The 21,798-nt window shown below is 39.6% G+C and overlaps 1 protein-coding gene across 10 annotated transcripts in view; it reads left to right on the forward strand.

Moving 5' to 3' along the window:
• Nucleotides 1–21,798, forward strand: part of EYA1 (EYA transcriptional coactivator and phosphatase 1) — a 419,064-nt gene that overhangs the window by 71,219 nt on the left and 326,047 nt on the right. For 9 of the 10 annotated variants that reach the window (XM_077876586.1, XM_077876588.1, XM_077876591.1 and 6 more), the window contains one exon: nucleotides 11,162–11,269. In XM_077876586.1, the coding sequence (XP_077732712.1) occupies nucleotides 11,237–11,269 (33 nt within the window). In that variant the 5' untranslated portion in view covers nucleotides 11,162–11,236. Of the gene's footprint in view, nucleotides 1–5,893; nucleotides 6,025–11,161; nucleotides 11,270–21,798 lie in introns of those variants that run through there. The other variant, XM_077876587.1, reaches the window with a different exon arrangement.

Genomic DNA, 21,798 nt, shown 5'->3' on the forward strand with positions numbered 1-21,798 from the left:
TGATATTAATGTCATTGTATAGATGAAGAAACAGGCCCCAAAAGGTTAATTTTTCTAAGATCACAGAGTTTATAAGTGTCAGGGTTTCCAATCCTTACCCTCCTACCCTAAGCCTTCAGTAGCCTTTTTCACCCTTTGACTCATGAGGACTAGCTCTGTTTTTGGCTTTCTCCCCTTTATCAATATATTTTTTAAAGATTTTATTTATTTATTTGGAGAGGACATGAGTGGGTGAGCATGAGCACAGGGAGTGGCAGAGGGAGAAGCAGATTCCCTGCTGAACAGAGAGCCAAATGCAAGTGGGGTGGATCCCAGGACCCTAGGATCATGACCTGAGCAAAAGGCAGACACTTAACCGACTGAGCCATCCAGGTGCCTATCAGTGACTTTATTTTTTTTTTTAATTTTTATTTATTTATGATAGTCACACACAGAGAGAGAGAGAGAGAGAGAGAGGCAGAGACATAGGCAGAAGGAGAAGCAGGCTCCATGCACCGGGAGCCCGACGTGGGATTCGATCCCGGGTCTCCAGGATCGCGCCCTGGGCCAAAGGCAGGCGCCAAACCGCTGCGCCACCCAGGGATCCCTATCAGTGACTTTAAAGTAGAATGCTAAAGTAGTGGTTTTTATTGTTTTATTTTTTAAAATATTTTATTTATTTATTTGAGAGAGAGAGAGAGAGAGCATGAGCAAGCAGGGTGAGAGGCAGAGGGAGAGAGGGAAGGAGAAGCAGACTCTCCTCTGAGCCCCAAATATGGGGCTCGATCCCAGGCCCCTGGGATCATGACCTGAGCCAAAAGCAGAAGCTTAGTTGACTGAGCCACCCAGGCACCCCTAAAGAAGTGGTTTTTAGGTTGGCATATGATGTATGGCATGTGATGCATCCACACAAAGCTGGAATGGATACATCAGTCATTGGCTTGCAGAATCCTGAGTCAAAGAGAATCTGAGTGAGCTTGATTGACAGGCAGAAACTAACAAAATGAGAATTTCACAGGGATGAGTCAGTTCTGCAACTGTAGACTAGAAGGATTATAACTTGAAAAGAGGTCATTTGCAGAAGAGTTGGAGTGTTCCTAAGCTCAGTCAATGCCAGTGATGTTGGAATCCAGGGACCACTGGCCAGCAGACATGTTCTATGGAGGGAAATCAGAAAGGTAATTCATTTTTAAAAACATATTTGGGGCCTAGAAAGGAAAGCCTTTGAGGGATATTATTAACTTTAAATGTTTCGAGAACATTTTGTATAGGAGGGCATTGGAAAATGTTTGTGTTGGTGAAGAAGAGAAACTGATCCTAGAGAAGGGATTTTGCTGGATCTATTTCATTTCACTCTATGGGAAAACCTCCTAAAAGTTAAACCTTCCAGTTGTGGAGCAAGTGACTTGCCAAGCTGGTGATCTCTGTCCCCAAAAGGGTTCCTGCAGAAGGAGACTGGCCATTGGATGTTTTAGGTGATTCCCATCCTCTCTGGGAGTTTGGATTCCACAGCTTCTGTGGCCCCATCACAACATCTTGTACTCTGGATTTCCCTGTACGTTATGTCACCCATTGTTTGCTCGTGGAATTGAGAGGAGGCAGATTTCTGAAGCTTTTCTACTTTGACTCTAATGGAAGTCATCCTTTGATTTTAAGGAAAGAGTGAAATTCATGAAACCCTGAGTCAGTACCTCTTTTTTGACCGCTTAATGCTTTCTCCATGACTGTCTTTGTTTTCGGTGTTTTGGCCGCTGAGACTGGAGCCCGGCAATCTTATTCCATCAAGTAATCCTTACTCTGGTCTAGAAGCAAGTAAAAGTAAGAGTCAGCATCCACGAAATGAGGAAATAGCTTTGCTAAATTTGAGTTGTGATTGTCAAGGGTAAGTGAGTAGTGTTGGAGCGGAGCAGGGAGGTGTGTGTTCTCTAGTTTCTCCTAAACTGGCACGTGTGATCTGCATTAATTCTAAAGTCTAATGATGACCTTGGGTCCCTGAACTAAATATGTTCCCTAATGAGCTGGACATTGAAGTCTATGTCTATATCCATGGCTAAAATTGCCTTCAGATTTTAGCAGATTTTAGCATAAGAATTGGAGACACAAATCTTTCCACTTATTTTTTTTTTTAGAAATAAACCTGCTGGGCAGCCCCGGTGGCACAGCGGTTTAGCGCTGCCTGCAGCCCGGGGTGTGCAGCCCGGGGTGTGATCCTGGGGACCCGAGATCAAGTCCTGCATCAGGCTTCCTGCATGGAGCCTGTTTCTCCCTCTGCCTGTGTCTCTGCCTCTCTCTCTCTCTCTGAATAAATAAATAAATAAATCTTAAAAAAAAAAAAAGAAATAAACCTGCTTTTTAATTTTGACAGCTGAACTTTTTTTTTGTAGGCTAAGCACAGACCAAGTACTTTATGAATCTGACTCAGGGTATTACTGAAAACCTGACCACCATTCCACATTCTAATTTAGGATTTAAAGCCTTCAGGTTCATATCAATGATTGACATGCCAATTGAACCATAATACTAAAGAACATAGTGTCCCTTTTAATCTTCATCTCTTAAACCAAGGAGATGTTTTAAAGCCCCTTTTCACTTTTACACCTAAAAATGAAGATTATTAATTGTTGGACCCATATAATTTACTCAAGCAGGAGTGACTGTCACCTGCATTAGAAAGGAGTGTTAGTGGATAAGCGGTTAGACAAAGATCAGCACTAATGTCATGTTTGATTTGGAGGGGCAATGACTATTATATTACCAGAATGTTGCTTCCTTGATGGTCCTGGAAAAAAGAGGTTGATAACTGATAAAAAATGTGAATTGTAGCACATTTTTTAAAAATCAACTTTATTAAGTGTATGGCTCAATGAGTTTGTTTGTTTGTTTGTTTTTAAGATTTGAGAGACACAGAGAGAGAGAGAGAGAGGCAGAGACACAGGCAGAGGAAGAAGCAGGCCCATTGCAGGAAACCTGACATGGGACTTGATCCTGGGTCTCCAGGGTCTCCAGGGTCTCCAGGGTCTCCAGGATCTCCAGGATCATGCCCTAAGCTGAAGGCAGTGCTAAACTGCTGAGCCCCCCAGGCTGCCTGATTCAATGAGTTTTGATAATCATGTTCACCCATATCACCACTACAGTCAAGATACAGCACTTCTAGCACTCCAGAAAGTTCCCTCATGGCTCTTTATAGTCCATCAACCACTCTCCACACCCCCACCCCATCTTGGGCTCTGGTTCCAGGCAACCACTATTCTACTTTCTATCCCTATGGGTGAGTTTTTGTGGTTTATTTTCAACCTCTTAGGAGGTATTTGATGTTAGATCTTTCTACATAAAAGTAAGGGAGTTGATGTTTCGTATCTCCTCCTTGTCTTTTGAATAAAGTGAGAAAATTTGTCATTTAGTTATAGTTATTTAGTTAATTTAGAGAGCAGAAAACATAACCACTGAATGGTACCAGTGTAGTTTGCTCCAGTTATTCTAGACCTTGTTATTTTAAAACTGAAACTATAGTCTCTGTAGGCTGAGAAACTATTTCTAGGATACACTGTATTATAAACTACATCTGTAGAGGACTGACCGTACCCTATATCCAGTAGATTCAACAGAATTAATATACCAGCCTGGTGAAATGTTAGATAGATTTCTTACTTGTGATTATGTTTTAGGTTCTTTTCTCTTGGATGCCTGCATTTGTCCATTACATATGAGATTTATACGCCTGTGGTTCTCAAGCAATACACTACCACACACCACTGTTCTTTAAATCCCTCACAGGTGTTCCACCAATCATAATTAATGGGAAACATTTACTATTTCTATGCTTGAGTATGAAGTATTTTATGACAATGGCTGTCAGACTCAACCCAATGAGTCATGTGACTTGGTGATTCACCTTGCTGAAAGAAGGGGAAAAAATGATCAGGATGGTATTAAAAGATCCCATGTTTACTGGAATGAGGTTTGACTTTTCATCTTGAGTCCAGGAGAGCAGATTCTATTCAAAGAGCAGTGTTGAGTGGAAGAAAGAGCAAATGACTAGCGTGTGATAACCATGCATACTTTTATCAGCATGGTGGTGATTCACATCAATGATTTAGTTAAGGCTTTCAAATGTCCAGACATGTTTTTTGGTATTCAAAAATTCTTCTATGAAAAAAAAAAGGTAACCTATGATATAGGAAGATTCACAAATGCTATCAAGATTATAGGTTCTGGGCAGCCCGGGTGGCTCAGCGGTTTAGCGCCACCTTCAGCCCAGGGCCTGATCCTGGGGACCTGGGATCGAGTCCCATGTCAGGCTTCCTGCATGGAGCCTGCTTCTCCCTCTGCCTGTGTCTCTGCCTCTCTCTCTCTCTTTCTCTCTTTCTGTGTGTGTCTCTCATGAATGAATAAATAAATAAAATCTTTAAAAAAACTTAAAAAAAAGATTATAGGTTCTGTGGTAGCAATTTCATTGGAATATCAAGATATGACTTTCATATTTCATCCTTCTACTAGGGCCAATGTTCTTTGTAAGAGAAATATGAATAAGGGAATTTGACCTCAGTTTCTAAGAATTACTACTTTCAACTATCATACCTTTTGGTCCTTTAATTGCAATCTAGAATTTATCCTTAAAGCATTTAAAAGTAGGGAAAGAACTTGATGAATGCAGATCTTAAAGTGTTATGTGCTATAGTGCAAAAGTGAAAAACAAACAAACCAATGTCCCACTTTATGGGATTATTGCCCTGATGGAATACAAATTACATGGGAATATAAATTGCATTAAAAATGATAAATGTAGGGCAGCCCCAGTGGCACAGTGGTTTAGCGCCGCCTGCAGCCCGGGGTGTGATCCTGGAGATCTAGGATCGAGTCCCACGTCGAGCTCCCTGAATGGAGCCTGCTTCTCCCTCTGCCTGTGTCTCTGCCTCTCTCTCTCTCTCTCTCTCTCTCTCTCGGAATAAATAAATAAATAAATAAATAAATAAATAAATAAATAAATAATATTTAAAAATGGTAAATGTAGACCATAAAATGATTATGGAACAATGTTAAGAGAAACTGGAAAAATACAAGCATGATGATTCACTACGATTATACTTTTATAAAAGTAAGTTGGGTTGATGGGATTATGGTATGTTTCTTCAGAGTTTTCTCAATATTGTTCATACATAAGTGCTGCATTAAAATACTGTATAGGTCTACTGCTCTTGAAAATATAGTTTGAATTGAACTTTACTGAATAAACACATGCTATTAATTTTCCTTGTTAGTGTCAGCTCTTTTGATTGTCCCCTTGCCTTATATTCTTCATCTGATATTAGAAGGAAGTTGCATATGGTGGAAGCAGAAATCTGGTCATATTTGTATGGAAATTCTGTAATGAATAGATAGGCTTCACACTTAAAACTTTAAAACATTAGTATCAGTAAATCAGTGGAACAGCTATAAAAGCAAATTTTTGTAGACATTTATTTCTGTAGAAACTTTACCTCTAGCTGTAGAAGACTTTCGCCAATGTAGAGCTGAACTTGTTTTTCCATTAATGGCTTCAGTGGTTGGGAACAATCTGAAAGATCATTGAGTGTCTAGTTTCTGAATCCCATTCACCTGAGTATACCCAATCAATGTTTTCCTTGATATAACCAAATTTCCTGGGAAGGTGAGTAAAGCAAAGAAGAGGTGACAGTGCCACACAGCATCCTGTGGCTTTGGGAACCGTGGAATAGTGAGTAGAGTAGGTCCCTGGAGGACATTCATCCAGTGGTTCATTTCACTGCAGGCTTCTGTTTGTAAATTTTCTTAAAGACCCCTTGATTTGATATGTTTATTCAATCTGTAGTTGTAGTCTTCTGGGGACATACTTCAGAATAGCTCTTTTCTTTTCTATAAAGCAATGTTCAACCACGAGTTTCCTTCTGCTTCTCAGGAATGTTAGAAAACTCAACACTTGGTGAGAAAGCAAAGATTAAAGTGATGGTGTGTTGCAATGAAAATACTCTTTCATCCAAGGAGCCAGAAGTTATTAGCAGTGTCTGATGAGTCTCTGGTTCATTACAGGTGATTTGTGTGTCATCTAAAATATAATTCATTTCTCAAAACCAGCAGGAAAAATTAAAATATAGAAGATGTAAAAAAATATATAGATGATGTATAAAATATTTTAAAATATTTTCTTCTCAATCATATTAGTCTCTATCTTATTTTTCTTCCTTCTAGTTATGTCCTACAAGCCTGCCTAACTAGCTCCTTTATCTGTTTCATGCCTCCATAATTTATACACTTATGCCAACTTAACTTTTCCCAATATTTTGTTTTAACAATAGCCAGGAAGTTTGTGATGAGCCAGAACTAAGATAAAAAGAAAGCAAGATAATGTTTACATGTAAGATGAGGTGCTATTGCTTATTTTATCAACCACCTGGCTTTGGCTGATGGGGAGAAATGAATAGAAAGCAACTATGCAGAGTGAATATAGATTTTATTCAACCCAGGAAATTTTAGGTTCAGAGCTACTGAGCATTTTTCTCTTAAACAGCAAGTGCTGTTCATAGACATGGGGAGAAAAATTGGCATCCCAGGGAAAGTTTAAATTATAGCAGGAATGTACAGAATAGATTTTTCATCTCACATGCATTAAAGTTTCTGTATTTAGAACTATTCAGTATTTTAAAAATTAATATGCTTGTTGGTTGCCAGAGGTCCTAAAATATGCCAAGTATCACTGAACTCTAGAGATAGAATGTCCTCACTGGGTGCCCAATTTCATAATGCACCTGGGCCCCCAAGGAAATTTCGTATGATTACAATATTTGTCAGATTGTAGTCTCAATTTGATGCTTTCTACAGAGCCTGTTTTATCAGTGTGTATGTCTAATATTTATTTGTTATCATCTGTTTACTAACTTTAGTCTCTTCGTACCCCACTCCCCCAAGAGTGGCAAATATAAAGGAAGTTCCTAAAGCTTCCTTAATCCTGTGTCGAGTCCACCAAACAAAATTAGCTTTTTGGTGGTAGTGTATCAACAGTCCAGGCAGTTGGACCAAAGGAGGCACAGTTCCCTCAGATGTTGGAAAGACCGAAACAGAGCCAGTACTCTTTATTTCCTTCTTGTCCAGCATGCCTCGTGCTGTCCCTCTTGCTGAGAAGAACCACCTACATGATTCTGCTCAACACCACATGCCTGGGCTAGCATCTGGCCTGGGCCTGTGAGTGCAACACTATCCTGAGCTGTGAGTGCCCCTAGCCTGTCTCCTGTCTTCTGTGAGCTGTGGTGGTCTTGGAAGGGGCTGATTGTACCACTGCCTGTCCTAAGAGAGCATTTTTCTCAGGTGGCCTCATGCAGCTAGTGAATAGGAAGAGTTGAATCATTTAAATATGTGCCCAGCTGTGCAACTGTTTCCCAGCATTTTGTTCAGTTGATCTTTTCTTCTTACTTAAGGAGTTGTTGAAACACATTTCAGGAAGAGGCTTCCAGGCTTTTCCTCTATGCTCAGAGTGGATAAATGACTCCAGAATGATGAAGTTGGCCAGCAGAAATCCAGGCTGTCTCTTGGTCCTTTGTCTTTTTATCAGGGAACCTTACACTTCAGTGGCTGACAAGCAGTGGCCTTCCATGTTGTACAAGTCTACCTACCCTTCTTAGGGAGGGTGCCATAATAGTTGACTCAGGAGTGGGTAAGTAAAGGATCTGGCCTTTTGTGGCAAATGCACCCTGCTTAGGCAAGGTGAGTGCTGGAGGTGGCTGTGTGAATGGGTTTCCAACTGCCACCAGACTCATAGTGCCCTGTCCTTGTAGGGAGACTTCTGATGCCAAAACACCTGCCTCTAGTGCCCCACAAATCTCCAAAACAAATATCAATCCACTGATCCTTCCATCTGTGTGTAACTGCCCTCACCATTCTGTATCTAGAATAGCCTTCCTTAAACATTCCTCTTTTCTTTCTTTTCTGGGGAAACCACTCCTTGGTTTAAACAAAGTACCTAAGAATTTCACCTCTGAGTACTCTTTATGTGTTTATGTGTAGGTGTAAACAGTTTTATGACTAGCTACCCTCTATGTGAGCAGTAAGTAGGTAAATAGGTAGATAGGTAAATAGATATGAATTAAGTAATGTGTTTTTGCTTGAGCCTGTTTCTTAGATACTTGGAACAAATGTTTAGGACCAGAAATTTGATGGATACTTTTAAAGCTGATTGAATATTAGTACCACCATTTAACTACACACCTAATTCTGGCTCTGAGTTTGCATGTATTAAAATATTGCCATGTATTGATAACACTCATTCAATTCATTCATTCAGAATATTTAATGAGTGCCATATGTGCCTTGAATAAGAGAATAAGGCATGGGCCTAGCCCTCATGGAGCTACAGTCTAGTAGGGGAGACAGGTAGAGAAATAATTACACTCCCATTAAGTAAGTGCTATAATGGGGGCAAGCTTATTTATAAACCATGAAAGATCAAGTCCAGCAAGGGAATTAAGGGTTTACTAAAGCCAGGCTCCTAAATATCAGTAGACCCAGTCATGGCATCTATTGCATGGTTTGGATTGACATGTAGAAATCTGGAAACAACTATGCTGATTTAGCAAGCAGTGGAGGATTTGTAAATAAAGTCCATGGCTCTCTGTGATTTTTTGATTTTTGAGTGGTAGTCTTTCTCAATGGAGACATCTATCTGAAGTAGATGAATGCTGACTCTTTTGACTTCTCAATAAGCTCAGTCTTTTCTTTTTAGCCCAGGAAACAATAACAAATACAGCATTTGGTACAGAACAGTTTCATCTTCAGAGAAATAAAATTACAAATGAAATACCTTTCATGCTCATGTAACCCGACCATTCTTAATACCTTAAACTGTTCAGTAAGTTCAGTATGGCAATAGGGAAAAGAAACACATGGGAAATAATCCTGGAATATCAAATATACAGATTTTGATTGAAACATGTTCTCAGGACAGGTATGGAGAGGATGGGAGTTTAGGGGAAATCAGAGGGGGCTTTGTCTTGGGCCTGCTCCCTTCTGTGAGGAATGAGACTGGACTTTGTCTCCCCACATATAGGTGCACTGTGGGCAGTTCATGTGAAAGCACTTTGTAAACTGTAAAGTGTTTGACCAATGTAAGGCAGGATTATTATTATTATTTTTAAAAGTTGCCTTATCGCCTAGAAAAGTTAATGTGCCTCAAGAGAATAACTCAAGCAATGAAGAAAGTCTAGTTTCTATAATATCTCTTCCTTGATTAAGCAGGGAATCCTCTAAAAGCCAGGATGGGGTGCATTTTAAGATTCAGTTCTGAGATTTTGAGCAATTTGAAATAGAGTAAATGTAATCATTGTATTTTCTTGGTTTAGCAGGCCATAGATACGTCCACGGGATTTTTATTTACTCATAATCTGAAATTATAACTTTGTTTCTGGCGACATTACAAAAACACCATGCTCTCATATGGATTCTCAAAATTTGGGGAGTTATTTATGAGTATTATGTTGTCCAAGAAACATCACCTTTGTGTTGACAGTGGATAACGCATATATTTTCCAGCACTGATATAGTTGTGAGTGAAATAAACATAATGAGAATGACTCCAGCATTTCAAAATTACATCCCAAATGGTCCAAGCTTGGGATCTTTTACCTGAAGATTATATGTGTAAACATACATTCATTAAATTATGCATATAAAATACAACCCTGTAGGATATCATCCAGTTGAAATCTCCAATTTCACAGATAATAAAACTTGAGGCTCAGAGGGATAAATTATTTACCTCAGGTCATTCAGCTGGTTAGTGGCAGAGCCAGAACCTGAATTCAGGTCTCATGACTTCTAGTGCAGTGGTTTTCCTACCATGCTGACTGACACTCAGAAGTTCAAGTACTTTTACAAAAAGTGATACCAAAGTTAGATGACTATATACTCGAGGCCCCTGGGTGGCTCTGTCAGTTAAGTGTCTGACTCTTGGTTTTGGCTCTGGTCATGGTCTCAGGTTGTGAGGTGGATCCCCACGTTAGCTCTGCGCTGGTCATGGAACTTGCTTAAAATTCTCTCTCTACCTCTCCCCCACAGCCCCTCATGTGCACTCTCTCTGTCTCTTAAAGAGAGAGAGAGAGAGAGAGAGAGAGAGAAAAGACCACTACATACTCTCTCTTCATAATTTTGTCTTGGGTGATATTAAGATCATGTCTATTCTTTTCTTTCTTAAAATTCCATGATATTTAAATATCTGTATTAGAGTTGATGCAAGGCACGTAGAAAAGTGTTTTAGTTGCCAAGCCCAAGTTAGAGAACCTGAGAGTCTGTTTTGGGTTCCTCATTTGAGCATGAGCATAAAAACCAATTCAGAAAGTTAGGAAATGAGAATGGGCAGGCAGATAATTACGTTTTCTTTCTTTCTTTCTTTCTTTCTTTCTTTCTTTCTTTCTTTCTTTCTCTCTCTCTTTCTTTCTCTCTCTCTCTCTCTCTCTTTCTTTCTCTTTCTTTCTTTCTTTCTTTCTTTCTTTCTTTCTTTCTTTCTTTCTTTTCTTCTTTCTTTCTCTTTCTTTTGAAGATAGCTAACTGCAGAAGGTATTTCAGCATACTGCATTTATTGTCCACGTCTTGAAACATCTCCAAAGCCCATTCTTCTCAAAGGTGTTGAGTCTCTGAAGGTTCAAAATTGATCAGCCGTGAAACTGTGACCTAATGTAAACTTGCTAAGAAATAGTATAATAATATCCTTGCCCTGAGGGTAAAACACTCAACTCTAGATTTTCTCTTTTATCCTCTGCTCAGACTACAGTCATATCTCTTTGTTACTATTTCCTCTTTGCATTATGGTACAATTGACGTTGATAAATAGCTTGGAGAAACTGAATTCAAAAAGAAAAAAAAAAAGCTCTTGTACTGTTGGCTCAAAAATAATGTGTGTGGAAAGCCCTCTAGCTGGCCTCTCCATTCTTTTTTTTCTTGGGCTGCAGCTGCTGACAGCGGACACATTGAGCTACAATTTGGCCACATTTGGCTCATGTAAATTGTGATAAACAGTAAACCCATAATATTTATTTTAAAGATTCATTCGGTGAAGGTAAGCATTCTTGACTTGTGTATACATGTATACATTTGCTTAAATGGAAAGCTGCAGATGCAAAGACCAGCTCTTGATTTCATGCTACACAATTAATATGGCTGCTTGATGCTCTATTCTTCACAGGTGCAAGGGTGTTGGAACCCTTTGAAGAAGTGTGTAGCTAATAGCCCATATATAATTCAGAAGAAAAAGTCTTCAATGGAAGACCCCCGGGGGATAAATGGACAGTCTGTAAGTAAACAGAATGTCAATCCTAAGGAAAGAGTTATTACTTTTAAAATCGTAATTACTATTTTTGTTGTAACCTGAGTGTCTGGAAATTCCTCAAAAGCTCTGTACCAATTTTTAATGATTTTAGAAGTTATGAATCAAGTAGTACACTATTTAATCAGCTTAACCTAATTTATATCTGTCTTAGAGATATCGGTTATCAAAAGTATAGCTCTAGAAGAAAAATGCCAACCTTTAGTATGACTTAGTTACACCAATATGAATAATGCAGTTTTAAGGCCTACATTTTCCTTTGCCTCTGGGAAAAACATATATTTGTCTCATCAAACTTGAAATTAATGTCTAAGTTTTGCATCGCCTTGTATTTGTTTTATGAATACATGTGTGTGCATCTTTCAAATGTGTGTTCAGTGTTACTTTTTTAGTTTGATAAACTCCTGATTGTGTTTTAAGTTAAGGAGAACCTCAGGTCTCTTGGGTTTTATTTCTTTTATCTTGTGATCAGAGGAGAAAGGATTCTGAAATTTTCCTTAGGTTCATATCAGGAAGAAAGCAGGCTTCCTTCGGCTCATCAACAAATATTCCCAATTAGAGGTAACCTTATAAATAACTTTTGAGGTATTTATAATTCAAATAAGGCAATGGGTGTTAATTTTTAAAGAGCATGTGTTAGTTTACGTTGTGATGGAATGCTCATACCAAAATTTGGGATGGCATTTGTGACTTTGTCTTAGGTTCTCTGATCAGATATGATGCTTTTAGACCTGTGGTTTCACAGATCAGCTCTGTCCACCGTAGAATTATTACAAACCTGAAGTGTGATCTTTAGTAATGCTGTTGTGGTTCTTATAAATGTGTGTTTTACAAGACCTGTTGGTGTTATGCAATAAAAGTAACTGCTAATGGATGAGGATTTTAATAACAAAGGGTCAAGTGCTATCAGAGTACTTTTGTAGTCATATTGTATGCAATTACAGGGTGTATTTTTATGGATCTCCTCGGTCATCTTGTGAGGTAATTCACAGAAGCACTTGGAGATCATTCCACAAGGCATAGCTTTTAGCCTAAACAGGCAAAGGACCCTTAACCCATTTAATTTGTTTGTTCTTTTAAACTCCCATAATGGGCCTAGTGTATCTGATTTTATTGTGATGTTAAAAAAATATTTTTTTTTTTTAATAAAGATTTTATTACTTATTCATGAGAGACACAGAGAGGCAGAGACATACGCAGAGGGAGAAGCAGCTCCTTACAGGGATCCTGATGTGGAACTCGAACCCAGGGCCCTGGGGTCACTACCTGAGCCAAAGGCAGACACTCAACTACTGTTACTTAGGAGTAACAGTACTCCTTTAGGAGCAACCCAGGTGCCCCTAAAAATATTTTTGTAGTGCGTATGAAATAAATGAAAAATTTAACTCACTAATAACTTACTACTTATGCCCTCTTTTATGTAACTTTTTTCTTTAGGTTGATGTGAATTGATGTGTTGGAGATTCACTAGGAAATTTAACAGTATTTGCAAATAAATGCTGATAATATTTCTTTTGATATTTTATATTATACAGATTCTAATTTAAGAATTAAAAAATTAAGATCTGAGACTAAAATTTAAAAACTAGGTAAAAAATATAATGATTAGAAATGTTTTTTTTGCAAGGGCACCTGGATGGCTCAGTTGGTTAAATCATTGACTTTTGATTTCTGCTCAGGTCATGATCCTGGGGTTGTGAGATGAGCCACAATGGGCTCCAAGCTCTGCGTGGAGATTCTCTCCCTCCTTCTGTCCCTCCCATCCTCTGCCTGCGTGGGCATGCACCCTCTGTCTCTAATTTAAAAAATAAACATAAATAAATAAATAAAATGGGGACACCTGGGTGGCTTAGCAGTTGAGCGTCTGCCTTTGGTCAGGGCATGATCCCGGGGTCCTGGGATTGAGTCCCACATCAGGCTCCCTGCATGCAGCCTGCTTCTCCCTCTGCCTATGTCTCTGACTCTTTCTCTCCTTGTCTCTCAAGAATAAATAAATAAATAAATAAATAAATAAATAAATAAATAAATAAATAAATAAAATGTATTTTGGCCTATTTAACAGTTGTGTTTATGGGGCAATCTCATTACATATCTTTTTTTAAAAAAAGATATTTATTTATTTATTTATTTATTTAGAGAAAGAGCATGAGAGAGTGAGCCCAAGCCAGGGGGAGGGGTAGAGGCAGAAGCAGACTCCTTGCTGACCAGGGAGCCCCACGTGGGACTTGATCCCAGTACCCTGAGATCGTGACCCAAGTTGAAGGCAGACACTAAACCGACTGAGCCACCCAAGTACCCTCATTACATGCCTTTTTTAGTTTTTTTTTTTTTTTTCCTTTTGCTATGTAAAAGTGAAGCAGTCTCATTCTTGAAAGCTATTTGGCTACCTCAGGGGTAGCAAACCAGAAGGGATATTTCTCAAGGGTACAAACCACATGGCACTGGAAAGCATTTCCTGGCAATTTGCCTCCTGCCTGCTGCACTGCTGCCAATGGCTTGGATCTTTTCAGAGACCCTGTGCAGAGGCTTTGGGTGGGCTCCTGCAGGCTCGCTTCCCCTCACCTCCCCTCAGGTTCCCTCTTTTCCTCTGGAAGGTTGGTTGTCATGGGCACACTACAAAGTGCATACACAACTTGTGTCTTTCCACAATGTCTGCTTTATTCAAATAAAATTAATCACAATTACAAAGCAGGTTCAGGATTCCAAACTCAGTGACATTTCACCATGTGATTAAGCTTGGCTTCTTACGTGGCACACAGCAGAACATAAGACAAGCCCCACAACAGACAAGATAACAGAGGGTGTAGGAAGTTAGCAAACCAAAGACTAAGTCGATCTGTATCTCAACACAGTTGAGATATGGCCTCGATCTGCTCCGGGTCAGCTCTCAGACACTTACTGCTTCTATGTTCAAGCAGTGAAGGATCTCAGTTCTGAGATCTATTGGGTAGGGCCTTCAGCGGCAGCTGCCTATTTTCAGCAGTCAGACATAGAGGGGTCACGTCTGAAGAGTCTGACAGTTTGCTGCAAAAATCCTCCCCCTTGTAAAAGGATTTAATCAGTCTTGGGCCTCTGCAGACCTCCTCTGGTTCTGCTTGCTATCAGCTCTGGGGTGTCAGCTGATCCTGGTCCTGGCGAGATCTCCTAACTGCGATACCTTAACTGCTGGCATCATTGCTTGACACAAGCCCCTGCTTGTCATGAGACACTCTATTTTGCATTCTAGAGTGGGTAACAGGCTGTATGGGAACAGGCCTAGAATGTGGCTGCAAACATTGATGAAACTCAGGAAAGGAAAAGGGTCTAAAGCAGACCAGGAGCTCACACACTCCCAGACACGAATGAAAGTCCCCTTACTCAGGCATGGTCACCTTTCAAGGTCTTTTGTAGAAAAAGTTTAGCAATATTCAGAGCAAACATAAGAGCATGCTGTATCCCCACTGTATCCACGTCAATATTAGGATGCTGCCATTGTCATTTTGCCTTATTTCAATCACTGTCCATGCCACTGCTGAGAGACTGTTATTCTTTCATAGCTTTTTTTTTTTTAGATAAAATTTACATGCACTGGAAGGCATAAATCTTAGCTGTATGGTTTTGACAAATAGAAATACCACATGACCCATATCCTACCACAAATTAGAACATTTCTATCTCCCCAGAAAGCTCTAACCCAAAACTTTCTCACTCAATACCTCCCTAGGACCCATCCCTGACCCAAGTCAACCACCCTTCAGTGGTTTTCATCTTCGATCAGTTTTGCCTGTTCCAAAAGATCGTATACGTCGAATCTTCCAGCATGTTTACTTTTGCTTCTGCCTTCCTTCACTTAGCGTTAGGCTTGTGAGAGTCTTCAGTGTCTTTGCACGTGGTTTTTGTTGTTGTTTTCTGTTTTTTTGCTAAGTAGTATTTCACAGCACACATTTTTTATAAAATGTTAAATATATTCTATGCATTTCTCTAGGAACCTCAATTTCTACATCTATAAAATGAGGAGACTGAATTCCATTTAACCTAGTGTTCTTTTCAGCTTTATTTTTGTAATTCTTACTTTCTTTTCCTCTATAAATCTTTGCTCATGGAATTGCCTCTGCTAACGACCCATTCTGGACTGTGCCTCTTCTAATAAGACTTCATACTTGTTTCCCTAAGCATATTTCTGATAGTAGTAGGAGTTTTAGTTTCCTCATCAGATAAATGGTATGATGGTTTTTTTGTTGTCTTTTTTTTTTTTTTAAGAAAAAGCTACTTGAGAGGTTTTGTACACACCACCAGTTTACAAAACTTACCTGTAATGCTCACTATGTGTAGTTACCAGAATAATATTATGAATCTCTATTGCCTTAGTAAATAATGATTCTTGCTTAGGTCTCGATGGTTCTTTCTCTACTCCCTAGATAACATGATATGTGACTGGGTGAGAGAAGAGGCAGCGAAGCCTCTTCATCCCTTTCTTTAGGTCCTGAGATCTGGGCTGGCCAGGAGCTAATGAGAGTGCCATCACTGTTCTTTTAGCCCCTTGACAGCTGTGAGCTCAGAGGGTCTGTGTGCAAGAGGCTGAAAAGAAATCCCCTGGCCTTCAGTGGGCAGTGAAGTGGGAATGCTCTTAATCTTGGTGGTGCATGCAATGTGAGATTTGAAGCTAAGCTCTGAGGCAGCCTGTGATACTTTCAGGGAGGGGAAAATGATGATTTAAACATCAAAATGTATAACATTCCTATAATTTAGCCTCTTGACCCTCAAGGTGCTTTGGAAATGAATCTATCAAGTGACAAGGGATCATGGCCAGAGGTCCAGGAGCTTCTCATTTTGATCCTAAGTAGACCTAGCACTGGGCAAAATTTATATCATAAGTTCCACCTTTCTTATTCTGGAATGTTCTGTGTACTTTCCACATCTAGAAAGAAAGAATCTGGAAAGAAGTAGCTCATGTGATTTTGTAAGTCTTGTCCACTCTTTAGTTTGTCTCATGAGGACAGAAAAGAGAGGAGAAGGTTTATGAGGCTTTTCATTATAATTCTGGCCACTCCTTTATCACCTCTTGAGAAGGACCCATCCCTCGGGCACAGCTCCACTGTCTCTCAGAGCCAGGATTGGCCCTCTCTCAGGTAAACACCTCTGAAACACAAGCATCAAGAAGCCAAACAATGGTTGTGTCAATTTCTTTAGTGATTTCTGGAAGGAAATCATGTCCAGATAAGAAAAGCATCTGCTAGCTCTTTGGGGGGAAAAATGAGTTAAAAATACCTCATTGTATTTTTCTTATGAAGCTGGGAGGCCAGCAGTTAAAAACCCACCTGCAATCACCTGACCCTTGTATCTGAATTAGATAGACAGCCTAATATCTTGAAAACCACATCTTAGATTTGGAGTCAGAAGACCTGGTTTTAACTTTTACTAGTTATACGACCTAGGACAGATTTCCTAGCATCTATCTCTTCAACAGTAAAACAGAGATGATAATATCTACCTTCTTCTATTTAAAATTGCAATTTTGTAGCTAAGTGGGATCATGTATTTTAAGGCTCTTTGAAAACTGAAAAGTTCAGTATAACTCTAATGTACTTTTATTGGAAATATCTCTAGAAAAATGTGGTCACAGATAAAAAATTATCTGGCCGGGGATCCCTAGGTGGCTCAGTGGTTTAGCGCCTGCCTTTGGCCCAGGGTGCGATCCTGGAGTCCTGGGATCTAGTCCCACATCGGGCTCCTGGCATGGAGCCCGTTTATCCCTCTGCCTGTGTCTCTGCCTCTCTCTCTCTCTCCCTATGTCTATCATAAAAAAAAAAAATTATCTGGCCACCTGCAAGTGTGCAATAAAATTTTAAAAATGCAACCATCAGACCAGTGCCAGTTATAAGCATTAACACCACATATGTTTGGTCATGGTGTTGTCAGCTGTGGGGGGAATCGTGTCTCCTGAAACTTTTCTAGAAAAAAATTTATTTTAAATACTAGGTTGTTAACTTGCTTTTATTACAAAAATTTCAAATGGTATTCTGAAGCTTTTCAGAATAAAAATATTTTTAGGCTCCATTGTATTCTTGTAACTATACCTCTTATGTCTCAAATTATGGTCAATTTGAAATGCTAACCCAGCTTTTGCTGAGATGCTGGATTTTGCAAGAAAACCATTAAATAAAATATGTACTAAATATGTACTTAATCCCGTACTTGAAGAGTCTGAAAATGAAAAGTGACTTTTAACCAAAATGGAAAAATGAAATATTTATTTTATTAACAGGGAGACATACTGTTTAGCAGAAGTTACTAAAAGTAGTTATACAATACATATGTGTAAGTCAAATTAACTGGGAAATTATAAATGAAATCAAGATTTCATTTATGCAGCTTTACCATGAATAAAATGTTTTCTATACATGAAATTTCTAAGTAATTCTAAGAAATTTCTAATGTAAGTTTAAAAAAGAGAATTCAGAACCTCATTGGAAGCCTTTATTTGTTTCCTCAGATTGCTGTAACAAACAACCATAAAGAGGGTGGCATACAATAACAGAAATATATTGTCTTATGCTTCTGGAGGCTAGACGTACAAAATCAAGGTGTTTGCAGGGCTCCCTCAGAAGCCCATAAAAGAATTATTCCTTGCTTCTTCAGAGCTTCTGGCGGTCTGCTAATAATCCTTGTCATCCCTTGGCTTGCAGATGCAGCACTTTGACCTCTGCCATCTTGCCACATGGCATTCACCCCATTTATGTCTGTGTCTCTTCTCTTTTTATAAGGACAATAGTTCTATTGGGTTGGAGCCCAACCTAATGACTTCATCTTAACTTGATATTTGCAAAGACCCTATTTCCAAATAAGGTCACATTCACAGACACTGGAATTAGGACTATAACAGACTTTTTTTTTGGGTGGAGGGGAGTCCAATTCAGCACATAACAAAATCCAATAAAAATGTGAGCCCTACAATAAAACCTCATCTATTTGCCTACCATCCTGCTTCCCATCTCTGAGTAACTCTGGTTTATTTGGTTGACAGTGATGAGAGTCACCATGAGCTGGCTTAAGCAAATAAAAGGGAAGTCTGAAAGAAAGGAAAGGATCAGGGAATCCAGGCAGTTTTCTGTTTTTCTCTGCCCATTTTCTCCAGTCCTTTTTTTGTTTATGGGCTGGCTTTGTCTGTTCCCCTCGTACATCTCTGGCTTACTGGGCCATCCACCATGCAGAAAGAGAGGCTCTGATTGGTCCTGCCTGGGTCATGACTCTGTGGCAGATGGAGCAGGGAGCTGCAGCAGAAACATGGTGATTCCCAGAGAAGGGGGCTGGGCAGACCATCCAGCAGATCCCTCCGATGGCCCTTCAAGAAACTTCCTCATGGAGGCACCAGTTTGAAACCATAGTTTAGTCCTACCTCAACATTTTTTTTTTAACATTTTATTTATTTGAGAGAGAGACAGAGAGAGGGCCTAAGCAGGAGGAAGAGGCAGAGGGAAACACAGAAGCAGAGAGAGAAGCAGACTCCTCGCTGAGCCAAAAGCCTTACGTGGGGATCGACATGGGGCTTGATCCCAGGACCTGGAGGTCATGACCTGAGCTGAAGGCAGTCACTTAACCATCTGAGCCACCCAGACGCCCTCTACCTTAATATTTTATAGATGAGGAGATACAGCCCTGATGTGCCATCGCCTACCTTCTAATCATCTTGATGGAAATATCTAATAATGAATAATTCTTTCCTGATAACTTAGGGTTTTTTTTACAGCTATTAGCTGTAAGCTGCATCTCTAATATCCTAGTTTTTCCTCTCTCCCTTGACCTGTCAGAGAGCAGTAATGCTTAGCTTTTTCAGAAGTAGAGCCTAGAGCTGGGGCAAACTGGTTGGGATAGGTGCACAGCAAATAGATACCAACTTCCAAGTTAACCAAGAACACCCTGACATGGAATCAGAATACCTGGTTTTGTGTCACAGCTCAAATGACCCATATTTGGGAAAGTTATTTCAACTTCTTAGCCTCAATTTTGTTTTTATAATAGAGATAATAAGATCTATATTGCTGGGTATCTGTGATGAAGAAATAAGATTGCTTGTGCCAAGGCACTGTGTAAACTGTAAAACAATATATACAACTACTAGTGCCAAGCCCTGTGGGGCATCTTTTCCAAAGTGCAGGATATTTTGAGTCAGATATATCTGCTTCATTCTTTGCCCCGTCCTTAGGCAAGTTTTTAACCCTCTCTCAGCCTTAGTTCTTCCTCATTTGTAAAGTAGGAATTGTAATACCTTCCTTGCATGGTTGCATGGTTCGAAATAACATATGAAAAACATATAGTGAATAAGATCATTTCCTGGAGTCCCACTCCTGGGTTTCAGATTTGAGCTGGGGTCCTCACTGGCTGCATGACACCTGGCATGTCTGCATGCCTTCCATGGGCCATTTTCTTGGTCTGTAAATAGGAATGAAGGTAATAACTTCTACCACAGGGTTGGTGTAAAGATTGAATGAGATTATTTCTGAAAGAATTGTTATATCTGTTTTCTATTGTTACTAACATTATCTCCAACATGCCACACACACATAGAGTAAGTGTTTAAAAAACTTGAGTTGTCATTTAATTAAAATGGATTTAATTGGGGAGGATGATGCACTACCTCTTAATTTAATTGTGATGGACACACAATCACAGGGTTAAGATGAGGTTATGACTCGGGATGTCAGACCATGCTGGGAGGAATTAGGCACATTTTTTTCCCTGCACAGGGCAGGGCTGGTGTGGGCATATTAAAGAACCCAGGTTGGAATGTGATCTGAGAGTCTGGAAGGGACTAGCTGTTAGAGTTCAAATTGGGCACCAGGTTTTATTACCAGCTGGGTATTTTAGGTGAAGAATAAAACCTAGACAGGAAAATTGCTCCAGAGCCAGGACAGTGACTTGTTTATATTTCTAGGGCCAAACATAAGGTCAGGCCCTTTACATGCACTCAGTAAACGTTTGTTTATCTGAGCTGGCTGGCAGCTTGTGTCCTGGTATAGCTCACTTGGTCCATATGCACCAAACAGATCTAGTGTGACAAGGATGAAAATTGCTTGTGGCTGATGCTGGAAAGAAAGGAGAGAGGAGCACTAACCACTTGGACTCCCAGCCTCCGTTTTGTCTCTGAACTCTTAATAACTTGGGGTCAGATTCCGGTGTATATGAGCATTAGCAATGATGTTATGTCCATCTCTCTTTCTGAGTAAAAAGCACAGACTTGGGACTTTTTTTTTTTTTTTTTTTGGAGGTAGAAAGGGCAGCTTAAATACTTAAAAGAGGAAAGAAAACCTGATTTACATCTCTATAAACCCTACCCAAAAGCTGGAATAAGAAAGCCATTAGTAAAGAAAGTCATTTCGATATAGCAATAACATAATAAACCTTCTCTTTTACAGAGAAAGTAAAAGACCAGACAGTAAGTATTTTGTGCTTTGCAGGTGAGAAGCTCTCAAGTCTACAGCTGTGGCATGAAAGTATGGGTAATAGGGAACAAAACCACAGACTGAGGTTAATGCCCAGAGAGAGACTGAGGCTCTCGGCTTTTGTTCTCTTGTGAGCACATGCAGGTGAGGCTACAGTTGCACCTCCCCTCCCTTTTAAGGTTTTTCTGTGTTGCCCCTCCTCGGGCTAGCTCTGTTATCTTGGATGTGACTTCTTTCCTCCTGCTTCTTTCCTCCTACTGGCCTCGTTGTTCTCATTCATAAAATGAGGAATCCAGAGAAGATCTCTTTTGGTTCTAACAAAGAATGATTCTACTGATGTTCATGATGTACTGGATAATCTCAGTTAGTAAAGTTTAGGCATAAATATGTGTGCTGGCCCAAGGGATGGGCAGAAGGACCCATCACTTTTTGTGACCCCACCAAGTGCTCCGTTCAATGATCCCATTCCATAGTTCCCAAGTTTGAACCCTAATGACCCATTTCTTAGGCCTCTTATATTTTTCTTTTGCAACTTTCTTCATCCCTCAGTCAATGAATACTATTATTTGTTGAGCCCATAGCATATCTTCATACTGGCACTAATATTGTGATGAGGGTTCTTCACTGCCCACATTGCTGTATGTGTATCATTTTATTTATAAGTAATATCATATACAAATGTTCCTATGATTATTTTTAAACAGTGCTTGGAATAACAAAGAAGCACTTCTGTCTTGTGTCCCATTCCTGAATGTGTTTGTAGTGACTTTAAAATAAGTGTACAAATTCTTTGATACACCTCCCTGTAAGATATGAAGCCTTTTTATGATGAACCCTTTGAGATAGCCTCTCCTCTTGGGTTTGGTCTGGACTTAGTGACTCACTTCTAGTAAGGAGAAAAATTAGCAGAAGTGGTATGCTGCTGTGGATACTAAGTCATAAAAATCACTGTGACTTCCTCCTTGCTTTCTTTTGAATCATTCACTGTAGGGAAAGCCACTTGCCATGATGTGAGGACACTCATGCAGCTTTGTGGAGAGGACTGTGTGGCCAAGAACTAAAACCTTTTTTTCCCTC

The sequence above is a fragment of the Canis aureus genome, chromosome 28 (assembly GCF_053574225.1).
Source record: "Canis aureus isolate CA01 chromosome 28, VMU_Caureus_v.1.0, whole genome shotgun sequence".
NCBI lineage: Eukaryota > Metazoa > Chordata > Mammalia > Carnivora > Canidae > Canis > Canis aureus.